The sequence below is a fragment of the Mus musculus genome, chromosome X, assembly GCF_000001635.26.
Source record: "Mus musculus strain C57BL/6J chromosome X, GRCm38.p6 C57BL/6J".
Lineage (NCBI taxonomy): Eukaryota > Metazoa > Chordata > Mammalia > Rodentia > Muridae > Mus > Mus musculus.
The window spans coordinates 102,537,458-102,556,932 of record NC_000086.7 but is presented as its reverse complement, the minus strand read 5'-3'; the positions used below and the strand labels follow the sequence as shown (position 1 = coordinate 102,556,932).

General features: G+C 39.2%; 1 protein-coding gene across 5 annotated transcripts in view; it reads left to right on the top strand.

Annotated features, from left to right (window-relative positions):
* The window catches only part of Phka1 (phosphorylase kinase alpha 1), a 130,327-nt gene that overhangs the window by 87,369 nt on the left and 23,483 nt on the right, over positions 1-19,475 (top strand). For 3 of the 5 annotated variants that reach the window (NM_173021.3, NM_008832.2, XM_006527894.4), the window contains 6 exons: positions 1,316-1,407; positions 1,910-2,049; positions 11,469-11,625; positions 12,180-12,259; positions 15,483-15,561; positions 15,692-15,821. In NM_173021.3, the coding sequence (NP_766609.2) occupies positions 1,316-1,407; positions 1,910-2,049; positions 11,469-11,625; positions 12,180-12,259; positions 15,483-15,561; positions 15,692-15,821 (678 nt within the window). Of the gene's footprint in view, positions 1-1,315; positions 1,408-1,909; positions 2,050-2,974; positions 10,633-11,468; positions 11,626-12,179; positions 12,260-15,482; positions 15,562-15,691; positions 15,822-19,475 lie in introns of those variants that run through there. The other 2 variants (XM_006527895.4, XM_017318427.2) reach the window with 2 other exon arrangements.

Genomic DNA, 19,475 nt, shown 5'->3' with positions numbered 1-19,475 from the left:
TGAAGTCAAGGAATTAGATAGAGTCATGATATGGATATTGTCACATAATCTGGTGTAACCAGGAAAACAGCACGACACAGAACAAAAGAGTATATTCAATTTTAATATAGGAGTAAGATGTGGAAGAATCTGGAATAATTACTTCTTTGGCAGTAATTTTATTTAAAGAGAAAGCATCATTAGACTACTACAAAACAGGAGGGACAGACACAGAGACTTTCTTTAAGCTATAACTGGTTCTCCTTTTATGCCCACTATAATTGTGCACCCAGTTGTTCTAGGCATGCTGTCTCAGATAGAAAACTCATTCTTCTCAGTATTGCCACAGTCCTCTCCATAACCAGTACCCTCCTTTAGTAGTGTTTTCAGAGGAGGACACCTTCTGAATATTTGAATAGTAGCCATGGTTCCTAAACTTGTTCAGTATTTCTATGGTTGCTACATGTGGAGGGAGAGAAGGGCTCCTTGGCCACACCTACATGACTTTAATGTTACATTATATAAGGATGAGAATGATTGAGATGCATGTTCTTGCTACCTAAATCTTCATTGACCGTTACTAACCAGATACTAAAAGTGAGCACAAGGGTATTGTTTAACATTGAGAATAGGGAAAAGCTTAGTGTACCCATTGGTTATGTTCCGTATAGAAAGGGTTTATGCAAGGACATGAACTTTAAGTTCATTAAGTTGCATTTATCATTTGTGAATTAGAAAACCAGAATTTAATTTCCAGAAGTGTTATTTACTTGTTTGGCTAGTTATAGCTCTGAGTAGTCTCTGTATAAAATGGTGAAAATGACATGCAGCTCTCTCCTTGGAGGTTATGGTAAGTATTTTAACTATGTAAGTAAAACATCTTTGGAACATCTCAAAGTTCATCAGCCACTACTTGTTTTTGATTCCCTAGATAGATTTCATCCAGTCCCAACCTCTACAAGTCAAATATTAGCCTAGGAAAGCCCAGAAAAAGTAAAATGTAACAGAGTTCTTTGTCTATGTGTTTTATTATATGAAAATATCATTGATAGCATCTTTTTGATAGTGATCATATTACTAAACATAACATCCCATGTCTAGTTGATGGTACAATTAAAGAAAATCCTTTCAAAATCATAGAAATAGTCACTGATTATTTTAAAAATTATTTAATATCTTACATTTCTTTTTTTGAAGTCAGTGAAGGAAGTTCGCATCATTTCTCTTCTGTAAAGAAATAGCCCGTGTGTTACCTTCTTGCTGCTGTCAGCGATGGATGGGTTTTAGGACTTTCCTACAGATCTTAACTTTTCCCGTAAATGTCAACTTCTTGCAGATGTTCACATGTATCTTCCTACAAAGTTATTTCAGCCTTCTCGTCCTTCACTCAACTTACTTGACTCCCCTGAGTCTCCACAAGATAGCCAGGTAACTGTGCACATATTTCTGTAAGCTTTTTGTAAAACTCTGTCATTTTTATTGGACATAATACAACTAGCCAGTATGATTTCTGGTGTTAAACAAAACAGTATCAAATGAAATGCATGCCTTTTAAAGGTTACTCTTTAAGTAGGCAAGGTTTTCTTCTTGGACTTTGAGAAAACTACTTAGCTCTATCATAGGGCTTGTTGGTTTTGTTGGTTTGGCCTTGCTTTTCATCAACAGTTTTGGGGAGAAAAATTGAGGCAGAGTCATAGGTAACCCAGACTGGCCTTAAAAGTTACTATGTAGATGAGGATGTCCTGGAATTCCTGATCCTATTGCCTTGGTCTCCCAAATGCTAGGGTTACAGTTGTGTACTAGCACATCTGGGGAGCATTTAGAAAATTCTTATAGAAAAGGTTTCCAGGTGGAAAGATAACTCATTCTAGGGCATCATCTACTTAAGCACTGTTAACCTAGTTTCTTTTCATCATTGCTTATTCCAAAGGTTCCTTCCGTTCATGTAGAAGTGCATCTTCCTAGGGACCAGTCTGGGGAAGTGGACTTCCAGTCATTGGTTTCACAGTTGAAGGAGACCTCAAGCTTACAGGAGCAAGCTGATATACTCTACATGCTGTATTCAATGAAGTAAGTGATGGATATTATTGATATACTTTAAGGTACATATTGTGAGGACATATAACATGTTAGTAAGCTTTCTATACTATAACAAATACCTGGGATAATCAGTTTAACAAAAGAAAATGTTTATTTAAAGCTCAATTGCTTATTTTAGTACTTATATTTTTAAAATATTTTATTATGTATATACGTGTTTTGCTTGCATGTATGTCTACGCACTCCAAGGCCAGAAGCGAGTGCCAAATCTCCTGGAACTGAAGTTATAGATGGCTGTGAGCCACCATGTTGGTGCTGGGATCTGAACCCTGGTCCCCTGGAAGAGCAGCCAAATGCTTGTAACTGCTGAACAAACTCTACCCTAACTTGTCTTCATTTTATTGTTTTTTTTTCTGTTTCAAACTCAAGTTTTAACATAGTTCAGAAAAATATTTTGTTGATTGTAAGGAGGGTACAACAAAGAATTTAACAGTTTGTATTTTCTTCTACAGAATGATCATGTTTCTACTCATGTTTAATATAGTTTTGTACTATGGTAGATACATAGCTCTCCTGAATTATTTATTATTCAAGGGTTAAGGGTTTAAAAATCCTCTAAATAATAACCTGAATTTTATTGTTGATTATTTTAGCTATATAAAATTGCTCTTTTTTTCATATGAAAAAAAAAAAAAAGAAACAGGTTTTATTTTGGTAGTTTCATTCCATGATTAGTTGTCCCTATTGCTTTGGGGTCTGTAATGACATACCAGATTATGGCAGCAGCAGAGGCTAAACCATTCATCTAATAACTGGTTTGCAAGAGGGAAAAAGTAATAGAACAGTGTCCTAGTATCTGCTGCCTAGTGGGTCAAGAGTTTAGGCACTGAGTGAGGGTCAGCAGGGTCAGAGGCCGCATCGGGAATGGAAACTGAGTGACCCTTTCCCTCTCTAGGGTGATACAGGAAAAAGCCTCATGGGGAGCCACCCTCTTTCAGCAGTGATAGGACACTCCTGCATATCAAGGGCAAGCTGAATGGGGAAGCTACAGTTCATCTCCAGAAAGCAATAGTAAGGCAGCATCCCTTTCCCTAGTAGTACATTATCAGAAAAGGCCTGCTGGGATGGGGTTAGTAAGTTCTACATTATTCTAACATACTATACAGAGTCCAGGGTACCAGGGAAAATTGATTGTCACCAAGAACCAGGAATTCCTCATCTTGAATGTGCAAAAGGAATTGATAGAGGCAGCAGAGATAAGGCAGATGCTAGGATTAAACAAGAAAGCTTGTAGAGGGACTATTAAAATGCTTCAACAAATAATTATAAATACCCCAGAAACAAATGAAAAACAAAATACAGTGAAGTCTCAGTAAAGAAGTAGAAAGCACAAAGGAATCCTAAATGGAAATTTTAAAAATTAAAAATACAAATCTACACACTGGTCTTTTTAATGTGCTCATTTTAACAAGTTCATTGCCTGTTGAAAATTCTCCTATTTGTTTCTCTTAATCAAAAGCAAAAAAGCTTAAGAGTTAGTATAGCATACAGAAGCCTCTATGATAAAGTTCCTGCCTGCTTCTGGACCCCTCTTCCACCATCCTGTTGTTCTGCAATTGGGGGTGTAGCAATACCATGCCATTTCTCACATCTCTGCTCTCCCTTCTTTCCCTTCTCTCCCTTCTCCTCCTCCTCCCCCTTCTCCTCTCCCCTGTCCCTCCATAGATGTGATCCCCATTTACTCGCAAATATTCATTCCGGCTCTATTTTCTAAAACCTGTAAACCTTTTGCATAAGCAGAGTAGAATGATTAAAATTTATTCTATCTGTGGGGACCTTCTTGTCTTCCTTCTTCAGGCTGATTGACAGGTTCTGACATAGCCTTAAAGAAGCTAGCTTGAAACCTGTCCTCTTCTGAACCGCTGGTTCCTTAGGCAGCCATCTACCATAGTACACGTGACTGTTGCTGTATTGTTTTGCTATTTTCATGCATTTATCTCACCCCTCAACATGAAACACCTTGAGTTCAGGGACATTCTTTTATTTATTTAAGCTGCAGTGCCTGCTACGTGTAAGTATTTTGGACAAATGAATGAACACCCTTATTCAGTCCTCATACTTTTTAATGAGGGGGGTTACTTAGTAGTAAGTACAAAGCCCTGGGTTTAGCTCCTAGCACAGAAAAAAAAACAAAAAACAAAAAAAGAGGGACTTATTAAAATGAGAAATTCAGTACCTACATTTATTATAAATGTAGAAATCAGTTTGGAAAGGTGGATCAATTTAGTCAAGGTCACACAGCTAGGGAAATAGATCAGATGAGAAGCATTTTTTTTACCTAACATTATTTAATGAGAAAGTAAAAACACAAAGATATTCCTATTATCTGAAACTTCACATGCTGTTTTTACAGTGCTCAGGATCAAACTGAGGACTTGTTCATGCAAGGCAAATCATCTATGTGGAGCTGCCCCCTGAGGCCTTGGCTCTTACATTTTCCCATTGCTAAGCTTCAACAACTGTTAAGCAAATCTGACTGTTATAAAGACTGACTTTGACAAGTCAAGATATGATTTAAAAGCCATGCATCCTAAAGTCATGAAGTTGTACTTAAGACAGTAATAGTCCCATATTAAGCTAGTTGCAAATCAAAAGAATTACTAACCAGGTACTTTGGCATTTACCTCTAATCGCAGCACTTAGGAGGTTGAGGCAGGAATATTTCAAGTTAAAAGCCAGCCTGAGCAATATAGCCAGACCCCATGTCAAATAAACAGTAAAAAATAAAATAAAATAAAAATAACCCCCAAAAGTCATATTTTCAGTCATGTTGGGCTGTCCTGGTCTTTATACACCCCCCCACCTTACTTGTTAGCAATAACTAAGGTGTGAGCCATGAATTTTTTCTCTCAGAAATAGCCAGTCAGATCTCCTCCAAGGCTGCTGAGGGATATCATCCTATGTCCCCAACTCCCTGCTCCCTTTGAGAGTTCCCTTGCCTTATGCTCTTCTGGGGGACAGAACTTGAGCCAAAATTCTTTGCATACCCAGTCACTACTTGCTAGAATTCTCTCCACCATTAAAACCTACTTCATCAGTCACTCCCATGGTGCCATGTCTGGTTTCTAATAATAAGCAGATAATAGATTATGAGATATCACCAAACCTTTTTCACATCTTAAACTTATTTTGACAATTTCAGAGTTAGAGGAAAGTTGTAAATATAGATAGAACAAGATATTTGGATATCCTTTATTCGGATCCCGCAAATGTTTCCACCCAGCTTGTCTCTGTATCTCTGTCCATCTCTGGTTCTTCTTCCTCCTCTCTCTTCTCTTCACTTGTCACTCTGCTCTATTCTCTCTCTCTTCCTCTCCCCATCCTTCTCTCCCTTCTCCTCCTCTCCCCTGCCCCTTCATAGATGTGATCCCCATTAACTCCTAAATATTCATTCAGGCTCTATTTTCTAAAACCTGTAATCCTCAAATCAGAAAATTTAAGCAATGCTATCATCAATTTGTATGAATTGTAAAAACAAAATCTTAAATTGCGTGTTTTATTTAGTTCTCATGTGTCCTGTGTCTTCACTGATCTGGAACAGTTCCAAAATTAAGATAACTAGGACCATTTGTTTCTAAATGACCCTACCTTTTGGGTTTGGGACATTCCTCCCTAAGTAGAATCGAGTGATGCATTTTTATTTTCTGCAGGCCTGCTACTTAAGTTCCTTTCTGTGAAAGCACTGCCAGTGGCACTGCTGATGCTGTTGCTTTTCATCACTTGACTTGATCCTTTATTAAGGAAGTACCTTCCAGTTTACTTCCTTTGCAATTAAGAACATTCTCTGAAGATAGATACACTTTTGAGCCTATATAAGTAGCCTTTACTTTTTAAAACTTGCAATTGCTCATTTTGTACCCATTTGACTTTTTAGGCACTTCTTATTTCATGTTTTTTAAAGTTGATATTTGAATAGATAATAATTCTTACAGGTCAACTTTTTTGGATTTACGTTATTTTATGTGAATGATTATATGAGTTTTTGCCTGAATGCATGCATGTATGCATGTGCATACCTGGTGCTTGCAGAAGTCAGAAGAAGGCATCATGTCTCCTGGAACTGGAATTCTGGATGGTTGTAAGCCATTATGTGGGTGTGAAAAACTGAACCCCTATTCTCTGTGAGGGCAATACATGCTCTTAACTACTGAGCCTTGTCTCCAGAGCCTAATTTTCAAAATATATAGTGAAAAGGTCAAATATTTTCCCTACCTGTTTCTGAATACCCAAATTTTTCATGGGCAACGTTATTTTTGTTTGTGTATTCTCCTAGGTACGCTCTATACATGTATATGTAAATATAGACATATATGTGGATATTTGTAGCCCTATGTGCCCAAAGTTAGCATAATAATAGATTGTTCTATACTCTTTATCACTAATACTGTATATCTTAAAGATCACTGCATATATATTCCAGTTACCTATTGATTCATTTTTAAAAAATTCACCTTAACACCCAGTGGCTTGAGCAGGAGGATAGCATGATAAGAATGTACAACTTTAACAGTTCTTGGATTGAGTGGTCTTGACGAGGCAGTTCTTGCCCAAGGTCTCTCATTTGGTTTTTGTCAGACACTGATTCATGAATGAAGATAGCCAAGGTTTGCTCACTCACGTACTCAAGAGTAGATACAGGCTGTTAACTCCAGTCCCATTACCTACATCTCTAATACCTTCAAATCCTCACAGCATGATGACAAGGGGCTCTTAGAGTGTCACAAGAGAAGACAAGGTGAAAACTGTATTTAAAACTAACTTAGCAGCAGAAATTACTTAGTCCCTCTTTTACCCTAGTCACAAGCATACATGGTGTCTGCTGTTTTTGTTTGGTTGGTTTGGTGTTTGTGTTAGGCCCAGTTTTCCAGAAACACAGGAGACCTCCAGAGATCAGGACACTGAGGCAAACACTCAAAAGTCTTTATTCCAAGTCCGAACTTGGGACACAACCTTCCCTGCTCTGCAGGTTAGGAATGCAACACCCAGGTCTAGGGGCTCAGGGTTTATATATAGGAGATGCATACGCTGGGGCTTTCAAGCCTTGGCGTTACATGATTGTGTGAGGGGTAAAGCAATGATACCCTTGAAAATCAATCACATCTCTTCAGACAAGGAGGGACCGTACATCTGCAAAAGGACCTTTTTGACCTGGGATGAAATGACTCATTTTGTTATCAGTGACCAGTGCATTTTTACAAGCCGGCCACAGCTGTCTGGGACTGTTTGGTTGTCTCTTTCCCATAGCTTAAGAGTGGGACCTTATCACTTCAAGGGCATTAATTTTCTGCCTCCTTCAAAGGCAGGAGACATGTGCACAGGGTGGGGATGGGGAGTCCTGGCTGTTTAACTAGCACTAGGACTAACACAGAAGGGAGTGCTAAACTCGGTGCCAAGGGCTAACACAGAGATGAGGGCAGGCTGCAAGAACAGGCTGTCTTTTGTCTCTTTATTTGTGTCAACTTAACCTGAGCTAGAGTTACCTGAGAAGGGAAAGGAACCTCAGCTGAGAAAACACTTTCATCAGATTTGCCTGTAGGCACGTCTGTAGGATATTTTATTGATTTATAATTGGTGTGGAAGGACCCAGCTCAGTGTGAGCAGTGTCACTCCTGGGCACATAGTCCCTAGCTATATAAGAAAGTAAGCAGAGCAAGCTATGAAGAGCAAGCCAGTAAATGGCACTCCTCCATGATCTCTGCTTCAGTTCCTGTCTTGACTTCCCTCAATGATGAATTGTTACCTATACATCTAAAATGAACTAAACCCTTTCCCCCACAAGCTGCTTTTGGTCATGGTTTTTATCACAGCAACAGAAAGCTAATTAAGGCAACTGGATTTAAAGGGAGGGCTGAGGGAAGAAGTGTAAGAATTACATTGTAAGAAGAGCATATTGAATGAAAAATTGTTGATGGACATTTCAGAAATATGATCTGATAGTACATAAATCTACCTTACATTTCTCCTTTTCTCTTTGAATTTTTATTAGTGTATGTTAATTATATACTGTAGATTTTATATGTCGTTTTCACACATGCATATAATGTATTTTGACTATACACACCCCAACCTCTTACCTTCCTTTGCCCCTTGCCTGCTAATCCTATCCTTTTTCCCAACTAGTCCCCTTACTCTTCCATGTTTTATGTTTTTGTTTTTTTTTTTTTGAGACAGGGTCTCAGTATGTAGCCCTGGCTAGTCAGGAGCTTTCTATGTAGATTAGTCTGGTCTTGAACTCAGAGATATCTCCCTACTTCTGCTTCTTGAATGCTGGGGTTAAAGGGGGAGGTGTGCACTGTGCTCAGCTCTTCCATGTCTTTTTGTTGATGACCCAGTAAATTATATTAGGACTGCTTGTAGGAGCATCGGTACCTGCCTTGCCTTACCTCGCCTCGCCCGCCTCTCCTTTTCTTCCTTCCTTCCTTCCTTCCTTCCTTCCTTCCTTCCTTCCTTTCTCTATCTCTATCTCTCTCTCTCTCTCTCTCTTTTCTTTTTTTCTTTCTTCCTTCCTTCCTTTCTTTCTTTCTTTTTTGGGGTTGTTTGTTTTCAAGACCTTTCTTAGCCCTGGCTCTCTTAGAACTAGTTCTGTAGACCAGGCTGGCCTTGAACTCACAGAGATCTGTCTGCCTCTGCCTCCCAGTGCTGGGATTAAAAACATGTGTTACAGCTTGTACAACCACTCTGGAAAGTAGTCTGGCGGTTCCTTAGAAAATTGGACATAGTACTACCGGAGGATCCAGCAATACCTCTCCTGGGCATATATCCAGAAGATGTCCCAACCGGTAAGAAGGACACATGCTCCACTATGTTCATAGCAGCCTTATTTATAATAGCCAGAAGCTGGAAAGAGCCCAGATGCCCCTCAACAGAGGAATGGATACAGAAAATGTGGTACATTTACACAATGGAATACTACTCAGCTATTAAAAAGAATGAATTTATGAAATTCCTAGCCAAATGGATGGACCTGGAGGGCATCATCCTGAGTGAGGTAACACAATCACAAAAGAACTCACATAATATGTACTCACTGCTAAGTGGATATTAGCCCAAAACTTAGGATACCCAAGATATAAGATACAATTTGCTAAACGCATGAAACTCAAGAAGAATGAAGACCAAAGTGTGGACACTGTGCCCCTTCTTAGAATTGAGAACAAAACACCCATGGAAGGAGTTACAAAGTTTGGAGCTGTGACGAAAGGATGGACCATCTAGAGACTGCCATATCCAGGGATCCACCCCATAATCAGTTTCCAAACGCTGACACCATTGCATACACTAGCAAGATTTTGCTGAAAGGACCCAGATATAGCTGTCTCTTGTGAGACTATGCCAGGGCCTAGCAAACACAGAAGTGGATGCTCACAGTCAGCTATTGGATGGATCACAGGGCTCCCAATGGAGGAGCTAGAGAAAGTACCCAAGGAGCTAAAGGGATCTGCAACCCTATAGGTGGAACAACATTATGAACTAACCAGTACCCCCGGAGCTCTGGACTCTAGCTGCATATGTATCAAAAGATGGCCTAGTCGGCCATCGCTGGAAAGAGAGGCCCATTGGACTCGCAAACTTTATATGCCCCAGTACAGGGGAATGCCAGGGCCAAAAAGTGGGAATGGGTGGGTAGGGGAGTGGGGGGAGGGTATGGGGGACTTTTGGGATAGCATTGGAAATGTAATGGAGGAAAATACGTAATAAAAAAAAAGATCAGGAGTTCAAGAAAGAAAAACAAAACAAAACAAAAAAAACCCCATGTGTTACCATGCCCAGCCTTTTATTTTCTTAATAGATATGTTAAAATGTATTATTTAAGTATATCATAATTTATTTGGCCATTTTCCTAATGATGGACATTTGGGCATTTTGTAGTCACTATAACAAACTGTTTATAGTAAATAACCTCTTAACCAACATTCTTTCACACACATGGAAGGAATTCATCTTACAGTTAAACCACAACTTGAATTGATTGGCAGAGCAAAATATATAGGTATTTTACACAGGCTTAGTGGTACATGTCTGTAATTTTGGCACTTGAGAGTTGGAAGGCAGGAGAGTCCTTCGGAGGTCATCCTTGACTAGTATTTGCAAGGTTTGTCTCCATGCTGTAGCATATGTCAAAACTTCAGTTCGTTGCTGTCAGATACTACTTGTATGGCCGGAGCACAGTTCCTTTATTCATCACCTGATGGGCACTTGGGTGGTTTTTACTTTTCAGCTTTTGTGACTAATAGTGGTGTAAATATCTGTGTACAAGTTAACACAACCGTGTTTTCATTTTTTCTTGGATACATAACCAAGAGTAGAACTACTGAACTGAATGGTTAACTGGGAACTGGTAGGAACTGCTGGTTGATTCCTACATCCGTGTGTGCTGATGTTTATTCTGCTCAATTTTCTTTTGTCTTTATCTGTTAGAGTTCTTTATCTTTTTAGCAGAATTGATGGAGGAATTTAAAATATTTATTATTTTATAATTTGTCCTACACTTTGCTTAGTTCTTTTCAGTAATACCTCTTTATTGTTTTATTTAAGTAAATGTATTACACTACTCTTTATGGCTTCTGGTGACGTTTCATGCTTAGAAAATCCCCTTCCTTCCTTCCTTCCAACATTATGAGCTAATTTTCCCATGTGTTTTTTTAGCACTTTAATATTTATATGTCATTACAGTTAGACTGTCAGGCATAGGCATATTTTTTTCTGATAGCTACTTGATGCTTTTAACATCATTTAATAAATTATCTACATTTGTCATATAATAAATTCCAGATTTCAGATAAGTTTCTTCATCTCTAGGTTGATTTGTGTAACAGTAATTCATAACAGTCATGCATCTGGATCCTTTCAACACAAATTCTAATACCATTTAGTTCTTAAAATACAGTATGCTTTCACAATTTGGAGTAGTTAAACCTGTTTATAATTTCAACCGTGTTGAAGCTTGGGATATAGGTAAAAGAACACATTGTTTAAAAGCTAAATTACAAAATTTGTGTCTGGACATTTAGATTTCAAGATTGTCTTTTTTTTTTTTTTTTTTTTTTGGTTTTTCGAGACAGGGTTTCTGTGTTAGTCCTAGTGCTTTCTTTCTTTCTCCCCCCCCCCCCCGAGACAGGGTTTCTCTGTATAGCCCTGGCTGTCCTGGGACTCACTTTGTAGACCAGGCTGGCCTCGAACTCAGAAATCTGCCTGCCTCTGCCTCCTGAGTGCTGGGATTAAAGGCATGCACCACCACGCCCGGCTCAAGATTGACTCTTAATTACAGCTTTTAAGAGTTTTTACTAAATAGTTTTCTACTAAAGGAGGTTACAACAAGCATATCCATTATAATACTAAGATAAAATATTTTTCTCATAATTAATATACTTCCATCTTTAAAATCCCAGAGGACCTGACTGGAACACTGAATTGTATGAAGAAGGGGGGGCTACTGTCAGAGAGCTTCTTAGTGAACTGTATGTCAAAGTTGGTGAAATTCGGCACTGGGGTCTGATCCGATATATCTCTGGGATCTTACGGAAGAAAGTGGAGGCACTTGATGAGGTACTAATAAGTTCTTGGATGTATACATAATCTAAATGGGGGGTGCACTTTTAAAGTTACTACGTGCTGGGAGTATAGCTCAGTGGTAGGGTACTGTCTAGCATTCCTGGGATCCTGGGTTCAATTCTTTGCACTACATGAGGAGAAAAGCTTGATTTTCCTATGTTGTTGTTGTTTAAAGCAATCACAACTTCTAGGGTTTTTTTTTTTTAGCACATCTATAAAGTTTCTGGTATTCAGTTAGCCTTTTATTCGTGAGTGGCAATTATATGTTACTGAACCACAAGAACTGCAGACTATAAAGGTGTTGTAAGCCAGAAGAGTTTGAGATCTTAGTGAGTTTACACTGAGCTGAAAGTCTCTGCCTTCTAGAAGGTGGAAGTGCCTCCTGATTTCTTCCTGGAAATCTGTCTTCTGATCATGTTTCATGAGAAGGAGAGCTTGGTGTACGGCTGTAAATTAAGGGGGATTAAGTTTTGTTGGCTGACAGGAAAAATGTTTAGAAATATGAAGGTTTCTTTTTGAAAAGGGTAAGCTTTGCTACCTCTGCCTAGGCCTGCACAGACCTTCTGTCCTACCAGAAACACCTGACAGTAGGACTTCCTCCAGAACCTCGAGAGAAGACCATCTCTGCGTGAGTGGGTCATGTGGTTGGGTTTGATAGAGTTTCTCTGCACCTTTAAGAAATTGTGTGGGCTTGGCACAGTTTTCTCACCCTACTTTGTAGAATATCTTATATGCAAGGCTGCAGCACAGGAGAATGACAGGGTACAGGTAAGTTAAAGAGAGTGTTTATAGGAAGTAATAATCAAAGTTTTCTTACTGACTTTTCCTCAATCCCCCCTATTATTCATTTAATGTATGTGAGTACACTGTAGCTCTCTTCAGACACACCAGAAGAGGGCATCGGATCCCATTACAGATGGTTGTGAGCCACCATGTGGTTACTGGGAATTGAACTCAGGACCTCTGGAATAGCAGTCAGTGCTTTTAACCGCTGAGCCATCTCTCCAGTCTCAAATTCCTTAATTCTACTTTTTTAAACACACACACACATATCCCACACCACACCACACCAGGAGATCAGGAATTAGCAACATAAAAGACAACCTTAGTCTAAAAGAGAAATAGAAGAAAGTATGTAGTTAGAGCATTGGGTTGCTATTGATATAGCTCCATGCTGCTGAAGAACAAATCAAAGGTGTGCGTTTTATGTTTGGTGGAGGTGTGGGGGAAGGGGGTGCCTCTGCAGGCCCATGCTGAGGCATGCCTTCCCTGTAAGGGACCAGCCACATGATGGTATAGCATAGAATAGAGTTTATTCAGTGCATGGGTAGGGAAGTTGAAGGAGTAGAGGAAGAGAAAGGCAGAGAGGGGAGAGAGGGAGAGAGAATAGAGGAGTGAAGGCCTGCCATGAGCATGTGGAGAGAGAAGAGGGAGGGGAATGGGAAGGGGAAGGAACAAAAGGACTGAACAAGAGCAAGAAGACAAGAGAGTGAGGAGGGGGCAAGCAGCCCCTTTTATAGTGAGTCAGACATACCTGGCTTGTTGCCAGGTAACTGTGGGGCGGAGCCTAGACTAAAGGTGTGAAGGTCAAAGCTGAAAGGGAAAATGAGCAGCAGCCTGAGGTGGCATGTCTGCAAGAACACTGTCATCAGATTGCCACTGGCCCAGTTTACTGTAGCTTCTGAATAGCAGTAGTCCCCTGGGATAGACTGAGACAAGAGGGTGAGGAGTGGAAGTTTAATCCCTACCCATAGTAGTCACTTACCACTAGCCACACCAGTAAAGTTTATCTGCACTAAGTCTATCTAAGTTCATGCGATGATAGTGCCGATATTTAAATCTACAAGCAGATGGTATTTAAAAGAAATATTTTTAGAATTATTCTAACTTCATAAGTGATCAAAAGTAAATCTGGTTTTCTATGAAAGAATTACCTAAAAAAAAAAAAAAACAGCATGTCTCCCCAACTGCCAGTTCTACTACAATAACCAGTGTAGTAAAAATGTTTTTTTAATTGACTTATTTTTTTGAGACAGTATTACCATATGTTCCAGTCTTGTCTGTAACATGCAATCCTTTTACACCTCAGTCCCCTTATTATACGATTATAGGTATGCACCACCATGCCTAGCTAGTGAGCTTAACCAGGGATTGACAAGAGAGAACACTTAGCAGGGATGCTTCGGTGGTATCTGCAGACTACCCTGTTTCCAGTTCATATATATAAGATTTCAGCTGCCTGTAAGGTCCAGTACTGGATGGAGGCTTAGAGAGACATTTGCCACAGATTCTATATGTAACGTCTTAGTTATACTTTAGGAAAATAGTTTGGCTAACTTTCTTCTACTGCCATGACAAATATCATAGACTGGATGTTTAAATGACAGCAATTGATTCTGGCAGTTTTACAGTGTCAACAGGATTGGTTTCTTCTGAAGGCTGTCAAGGACTTCATTCTAGGCATCTTCTTGGCTTGTATATGGCTGTTTTCCCCTATGTCTCCTGATATTTTCCCATCCTATACATGTCTCTGTGTCCAAAATGTCCCATTTTTATAAGGACACTAGTCATATTAGATCAGGAACTATCTTAATAACTTCACTTTAATCACTTCTTAAGAGCCCACTTTTCATTAAAATCCATTAAAATCTGAGGTACTAAAGATGTTGACTGAATTTCAACATCTGAGTGATGAAGGACACAGTTTAACCTGTAAGGCCTTGCTTTTAGTAAACACAACCTTGTATCACAAATAAGATCACTTTTGTGTCACTAGAAGCATTTCAAAAGAATATGCCCTGACACATGCTTGCTAAGCACACCATGTCAAGACTGGAGAGATGGCTCAACAGATAAGATTGAATTCTGCTCCTACAGGACCTGTTTGTTTCCTAGCACCCAAGTCAGACAGCTCACAACCCATTGTAACTTCAGCTCCAGAGGTTGGGGAATGATGTAACACCTTTGACCTCTGAGGGCACCTGCTACACATCCCCCCCCCCACATACACACACACAAACTTAATTAAAATAAAATCTTATGTCATGTCAATGGGAGAGAGTCATAGGGTTTGACCAGTTGTGGTGATATGTGGCTCTAATTCCAATGCTCAGAGGCCTGAGGCAAGCAGATAAAAAATGTAATGCCAGCCTGAGCTACATAATAAAATCCTATTTAAAAAAAAAACAAATGACTCTCCCCACAAAAATACACAATAAAAAGGCTACTCCCACAAAAGTTTGAGAGTCACAAATATGAATGTGTATATATACCTGTGTGTATGTGTGTTTGCAACTATAGCTGAACTGATGGAACTATTTAAAATATCAATATACCGGGGCTGGAGTGATGCCTCAGTGATTAAGAGCACTGACTGTTCTTCCAGAGGTCCTGAGTTCAAATCCCAGCAACCACATGGTGGTTCACAACCATCTGTAATGGAATCTGATGCCCTCTCCTGGTGTGTCTGAAGACAGCTACAGTGTATGCACTTTAAATAAATAAATAAATCTTTAAAAAAATAAATAAAATATCAATATAACCCTATAAGATGTGACTATAAAGTAATAAAATGGTTTCCAAAGGACACAGCTGAAAGTAAATTTCTTTGTAGCTATTATGCTTACTTGTTCCATGTTGAAGACAAATTATAAAACACTAGTCTGGAAAGACATTGAAGGGTGAGGTTTAATGGAGTCAGAGTGGGCCACAGATGTAGTGAATGAGCTTTTTGTTCTGATGATGATGGGCTAAGGCAGTGGCTTGGACTTGTGGTGAGTTTTTACTCTCTAAAGTCTATTTAGGTTACGTTATTGTAGAAGTTGATCTTTAGTCACTGTTTTCTTCTCTAGGCCTCTACCGTACGAGGCACTCACTAAGCTGATAGATGAAGCCAGTGAAGGCGACATGAGCATCTCAACCCTTACACAGGTGGGCAGTGATTAAAGCCTAGCCTGGCAGTTGATAAGTCACTATTTGTAACTGACCTGACGATTTACAAAGGCAACAAACACACTGTGAAACCTGTGCTAACACTTGTTTATCTCCATTCTTTACACAGGAAATAATGGTCTATCTTGCCATGTATATGAGAACTCAGCCTGGCCTCTTTGCAGAAATGTTCAGACTTCGAATCGGTTTGATCATACAAGTTATGGCAACAGAACTAGCACACTCTCTTCGATGTTCAGGTATTTCTTTAATTCACAGTAACTAGTTTTAGGTGGAATTCACTTCTCGTGCAGATCCTTGGAGTTTGGAAGAGACATGGAAAGGAAGATACAGAGCTGTGTGAGGCTTTTTTTTTTCTGAATTTATTGGTCACTAACAAAGGGAGCAAAAAAAAATGGTATATTGTGTACTGGCTCAGCAGCTTCAAAGATCCCTCGGAGACTCTGCATTTCACAGTCTTCTTAACTAAGTCCTTTCAACTAACTTCTTCCTAACACCTTAAGGGCTTTGGAGATTGACATACTGTGTTGGATTCTGACTCAAAGAAGGAAGCTCCTGGACACCAAGTGTGAGTCACTCACTAAAGTGCATCATAGTGGTAGTGGTCTCTCAATATCATGATCAAACAAGGAAGGAAGGATTTTATCAACGTTTTTCTAACAAGACTCTAAAGTATTTATAGGTTTATTTGTCAGCATAACAATTTCAGTTGAGAAAATAATTTTGGCCCGAGGAAGCTATACAGCAGAATTGTCTCACAGGTTTATCTACCTTTTGATGGTGCTTTCTAACCTTGCCACCTATGACTTTCACACTTGAGAACCATGTACTTGAATTTAAAAAAAAAGCCAGGCCACCTATGACTTTCACACTTGAGAACCATGTACTTGAATTTAAAAAAAAAGCCAGGCACTGGTGGTGCACACCTTTAATCCCAGCATTCAGGAGGCAGAGGCAGACAGAGCTCTGAGTTTAAGGCCAGTCTGATCCACACAGGGCTATATGCTGAGCCCATGTCTCCAAAAATATTTCAAAAATGTTTAAATAGGTTTACAAATTTGTATCAGGACACATTTATAGCTATATGTGACTATGTGTGGTCTGCACAAGGCTGTGCCTAAAGTGTAAAGTATAAAAGAGCTAGAGATGGCATAGAAAATATAATCACTGTGGCAAAACTCAAACTAAAACTCATTTCATGTATATTTCCTAAAATGGCATTTTAACAATTATTTAATTTTAATTATGTGTATATTTGCATGTCTGTTTATGTGTGCGTATGTGAGTACTTGTTCCTATATAGTTCCAAGGATATCAGATCCCCTAGAGCTGGAGTTACAGATGGTTGTGTTATAAGCCACCTGACATGGATGCTAGGAATGAACTCGCTTATAACCACTTAGCCATCTCTCCACTTCCCCACATGGCTTTCAACTTTCTTCTTAGAGGGGCTGGAGAGATGGCTTAGCAATTAAGAGCACTAGCTTCTGTTCCAGAACACATGGGTTTGAATCCTAGCACCCACATAGCAATTAACAGCTCTCTGAATTCCAGTCCCAGGGGATTCATTGCCCTCTTCTAGCTTCTTTAAACACTGCATACACACGATACATAGACATACATGCAGGGAAAACACCAGTACTCATAAAATAGGTAGATATGCTCTACATTTTTTGAGATGTTCCAAGTAGCCCAGGTGAGCCTATAAATTGTGATCCTTCTGCCTTCACCTCTAGAGTACCTGGATTATAGGTAGTCATCATAATGTCTGGTGCACAAAGGCTTTTAATTGATATAGATCATTCAAAATATATATTCACATATATCTTCAAGGATATATATATCCTTCAAGAAGAGAAACAATAATTATTTTATGACTATTATTTATCAGATACTGTTATTTGGTTTTATATTTTTATGTATTATCTTATTTAATCTTTATAACCACCCACTAGAGAATACAATGTAATTCTGTTTCTGCAAATAAAGAAACTGAAAATTTAAAAAAATGAAAGAAAGAAAGAAAGAAAGAAAGAAAGAAAGAAAGAAAGAAAGAAAGAAAAGTATTGGGTAGGACACAGAGGCAGATGGAGGGAAACCTTGTCTCAAACTTTTCCCCCAATAAAAATATTAAATAACCTGCCCAATGTAACATCACCAGTATATAGTATATAGTAGAATTTGATGCCATGTCTGTTTGATTTCAAATGATTTCCAATCAGTACATTTTTAGAAATAAATGTTTTGCATAGGATTTTGCAAGTGTGGTATCAAGGAATGTATTTTTTAGAGGGTTTGTGTCCTAGTTAGGTCTCTATCGTGGCAATAATGTACCATGGCCAAAAGCAACTTCTGGGGAGGAAAAGGGTGATTTCAGCTTACAACTTGAACATGATGACATGAAGGTATGGGGGAGGCAGGGCAGGAACTGAAGCAGGAACCTGGAGGCATGTACTAAAGCAGAGTCTATAGAGGAGCGCTGCTTACTGGCTTGCTCCCCATGCCTTGCTCAGTTTGCTTTCTTACAGAATTCAGAAACACCTGCCCAGGGATGACACCACCCACAGTGACCTAGGCCCTCCCATTATCAATCATTAATCAAAAAGTGCCCCCACAGGACTTGCCAGAGCCACTCCCTCCATTGAGGGTCCCTTTTCCCAGATGCTTCTAGCTCTTACTGGGTTGACCAAAAAACTAAGCAACACAATATAATTATTCAGTAATAAACCTCAGCAATGATAAAACTCTCAGTCATTCTTTACTGTTCCTTGCCTGTAATAGTCTTCCTGTTGGCATCATCAAAATCGTTTGCAGGAGGTGCTTCTGAGTAGCTACTAACTCAGTAGTGCCGCCTGCAAACTAGTTTATCAATCTCTACTCTTGAAGACTGATGTCCCCTCTGATTTCCAAACAGTCACTGATTATATTGCTCACTTAAGCAGTGCTATACACCATATTTTGTTGTTTTTATTTTTTAATTTTATTTTATTTCTCCTGTTTACATGTTCTATCTCTCTAAAATTAATGGTAAACCTTTCAATGTCAGGTGCTGTGTGTCATACTTGCTTGTACTAATATGGCTTAAAATGATGACCTATATGCAGTTCCCTTCAAAAAATGACTACTGTTGATGAACACATTCAAGTTCTCCTTAGTATTCTTAATAAATTCACAGACTCATCTCTGTGAATACCATATACACTGAAAGCTTTTGAGTTTAACTGTGAGCATGTACATTCATTGCTATTTTCTGAATGCCTTCCATTTCTCTTGTTAACTTTCATTCTTTTCACCTTCAAATAAAGACTGTAGGGAGTTATGCAACAGTGTGGAAACAGAATGAAGAAGAAAGTAACGAGACAGCTAATCTACAATCTAGGTAGTCTGTTGTAGCCGTCCAGCAGCCATGGACGAAATGGGTACCTGAAAGGGGAGCTGGAAATAAAAAGGACAGGATGCGAGAGAAGGATGAAGCCGAGACAAAGGTTCTGATCAAGGCTCCAAGTTTAATATTCATCACTGTGTTTATATAGGGAGATCTCACAGACCCATTCTTTGTTTCAGCTGGTTTATGTTGCGAAGCAAGGTCATTGGGCAGTCTATTCTTCTAAGTTCCTATAGGAGTTGCATGTGCAATCACGTAGATCATTAAGCCCATTGTGGCAAGCACTCAAGGTCTGTTCAGCCTGCTTCCCTGCCAAGGCTGGGGAAGGCCACAGTCTGTTCTTAAATAGTAAAAACCTAGTGTTGTATGAACAGGCAATTATCTAGTGTTAGAAATTTGTTATGTAACCCACATCTTCTAAAGTGACTTAGAAATCTGATGAAAGGAAGTAGAGGGTACAACTTCCATCATAGAGGAAAGGAGAGGGCACATCGGCATGAGCAGACCA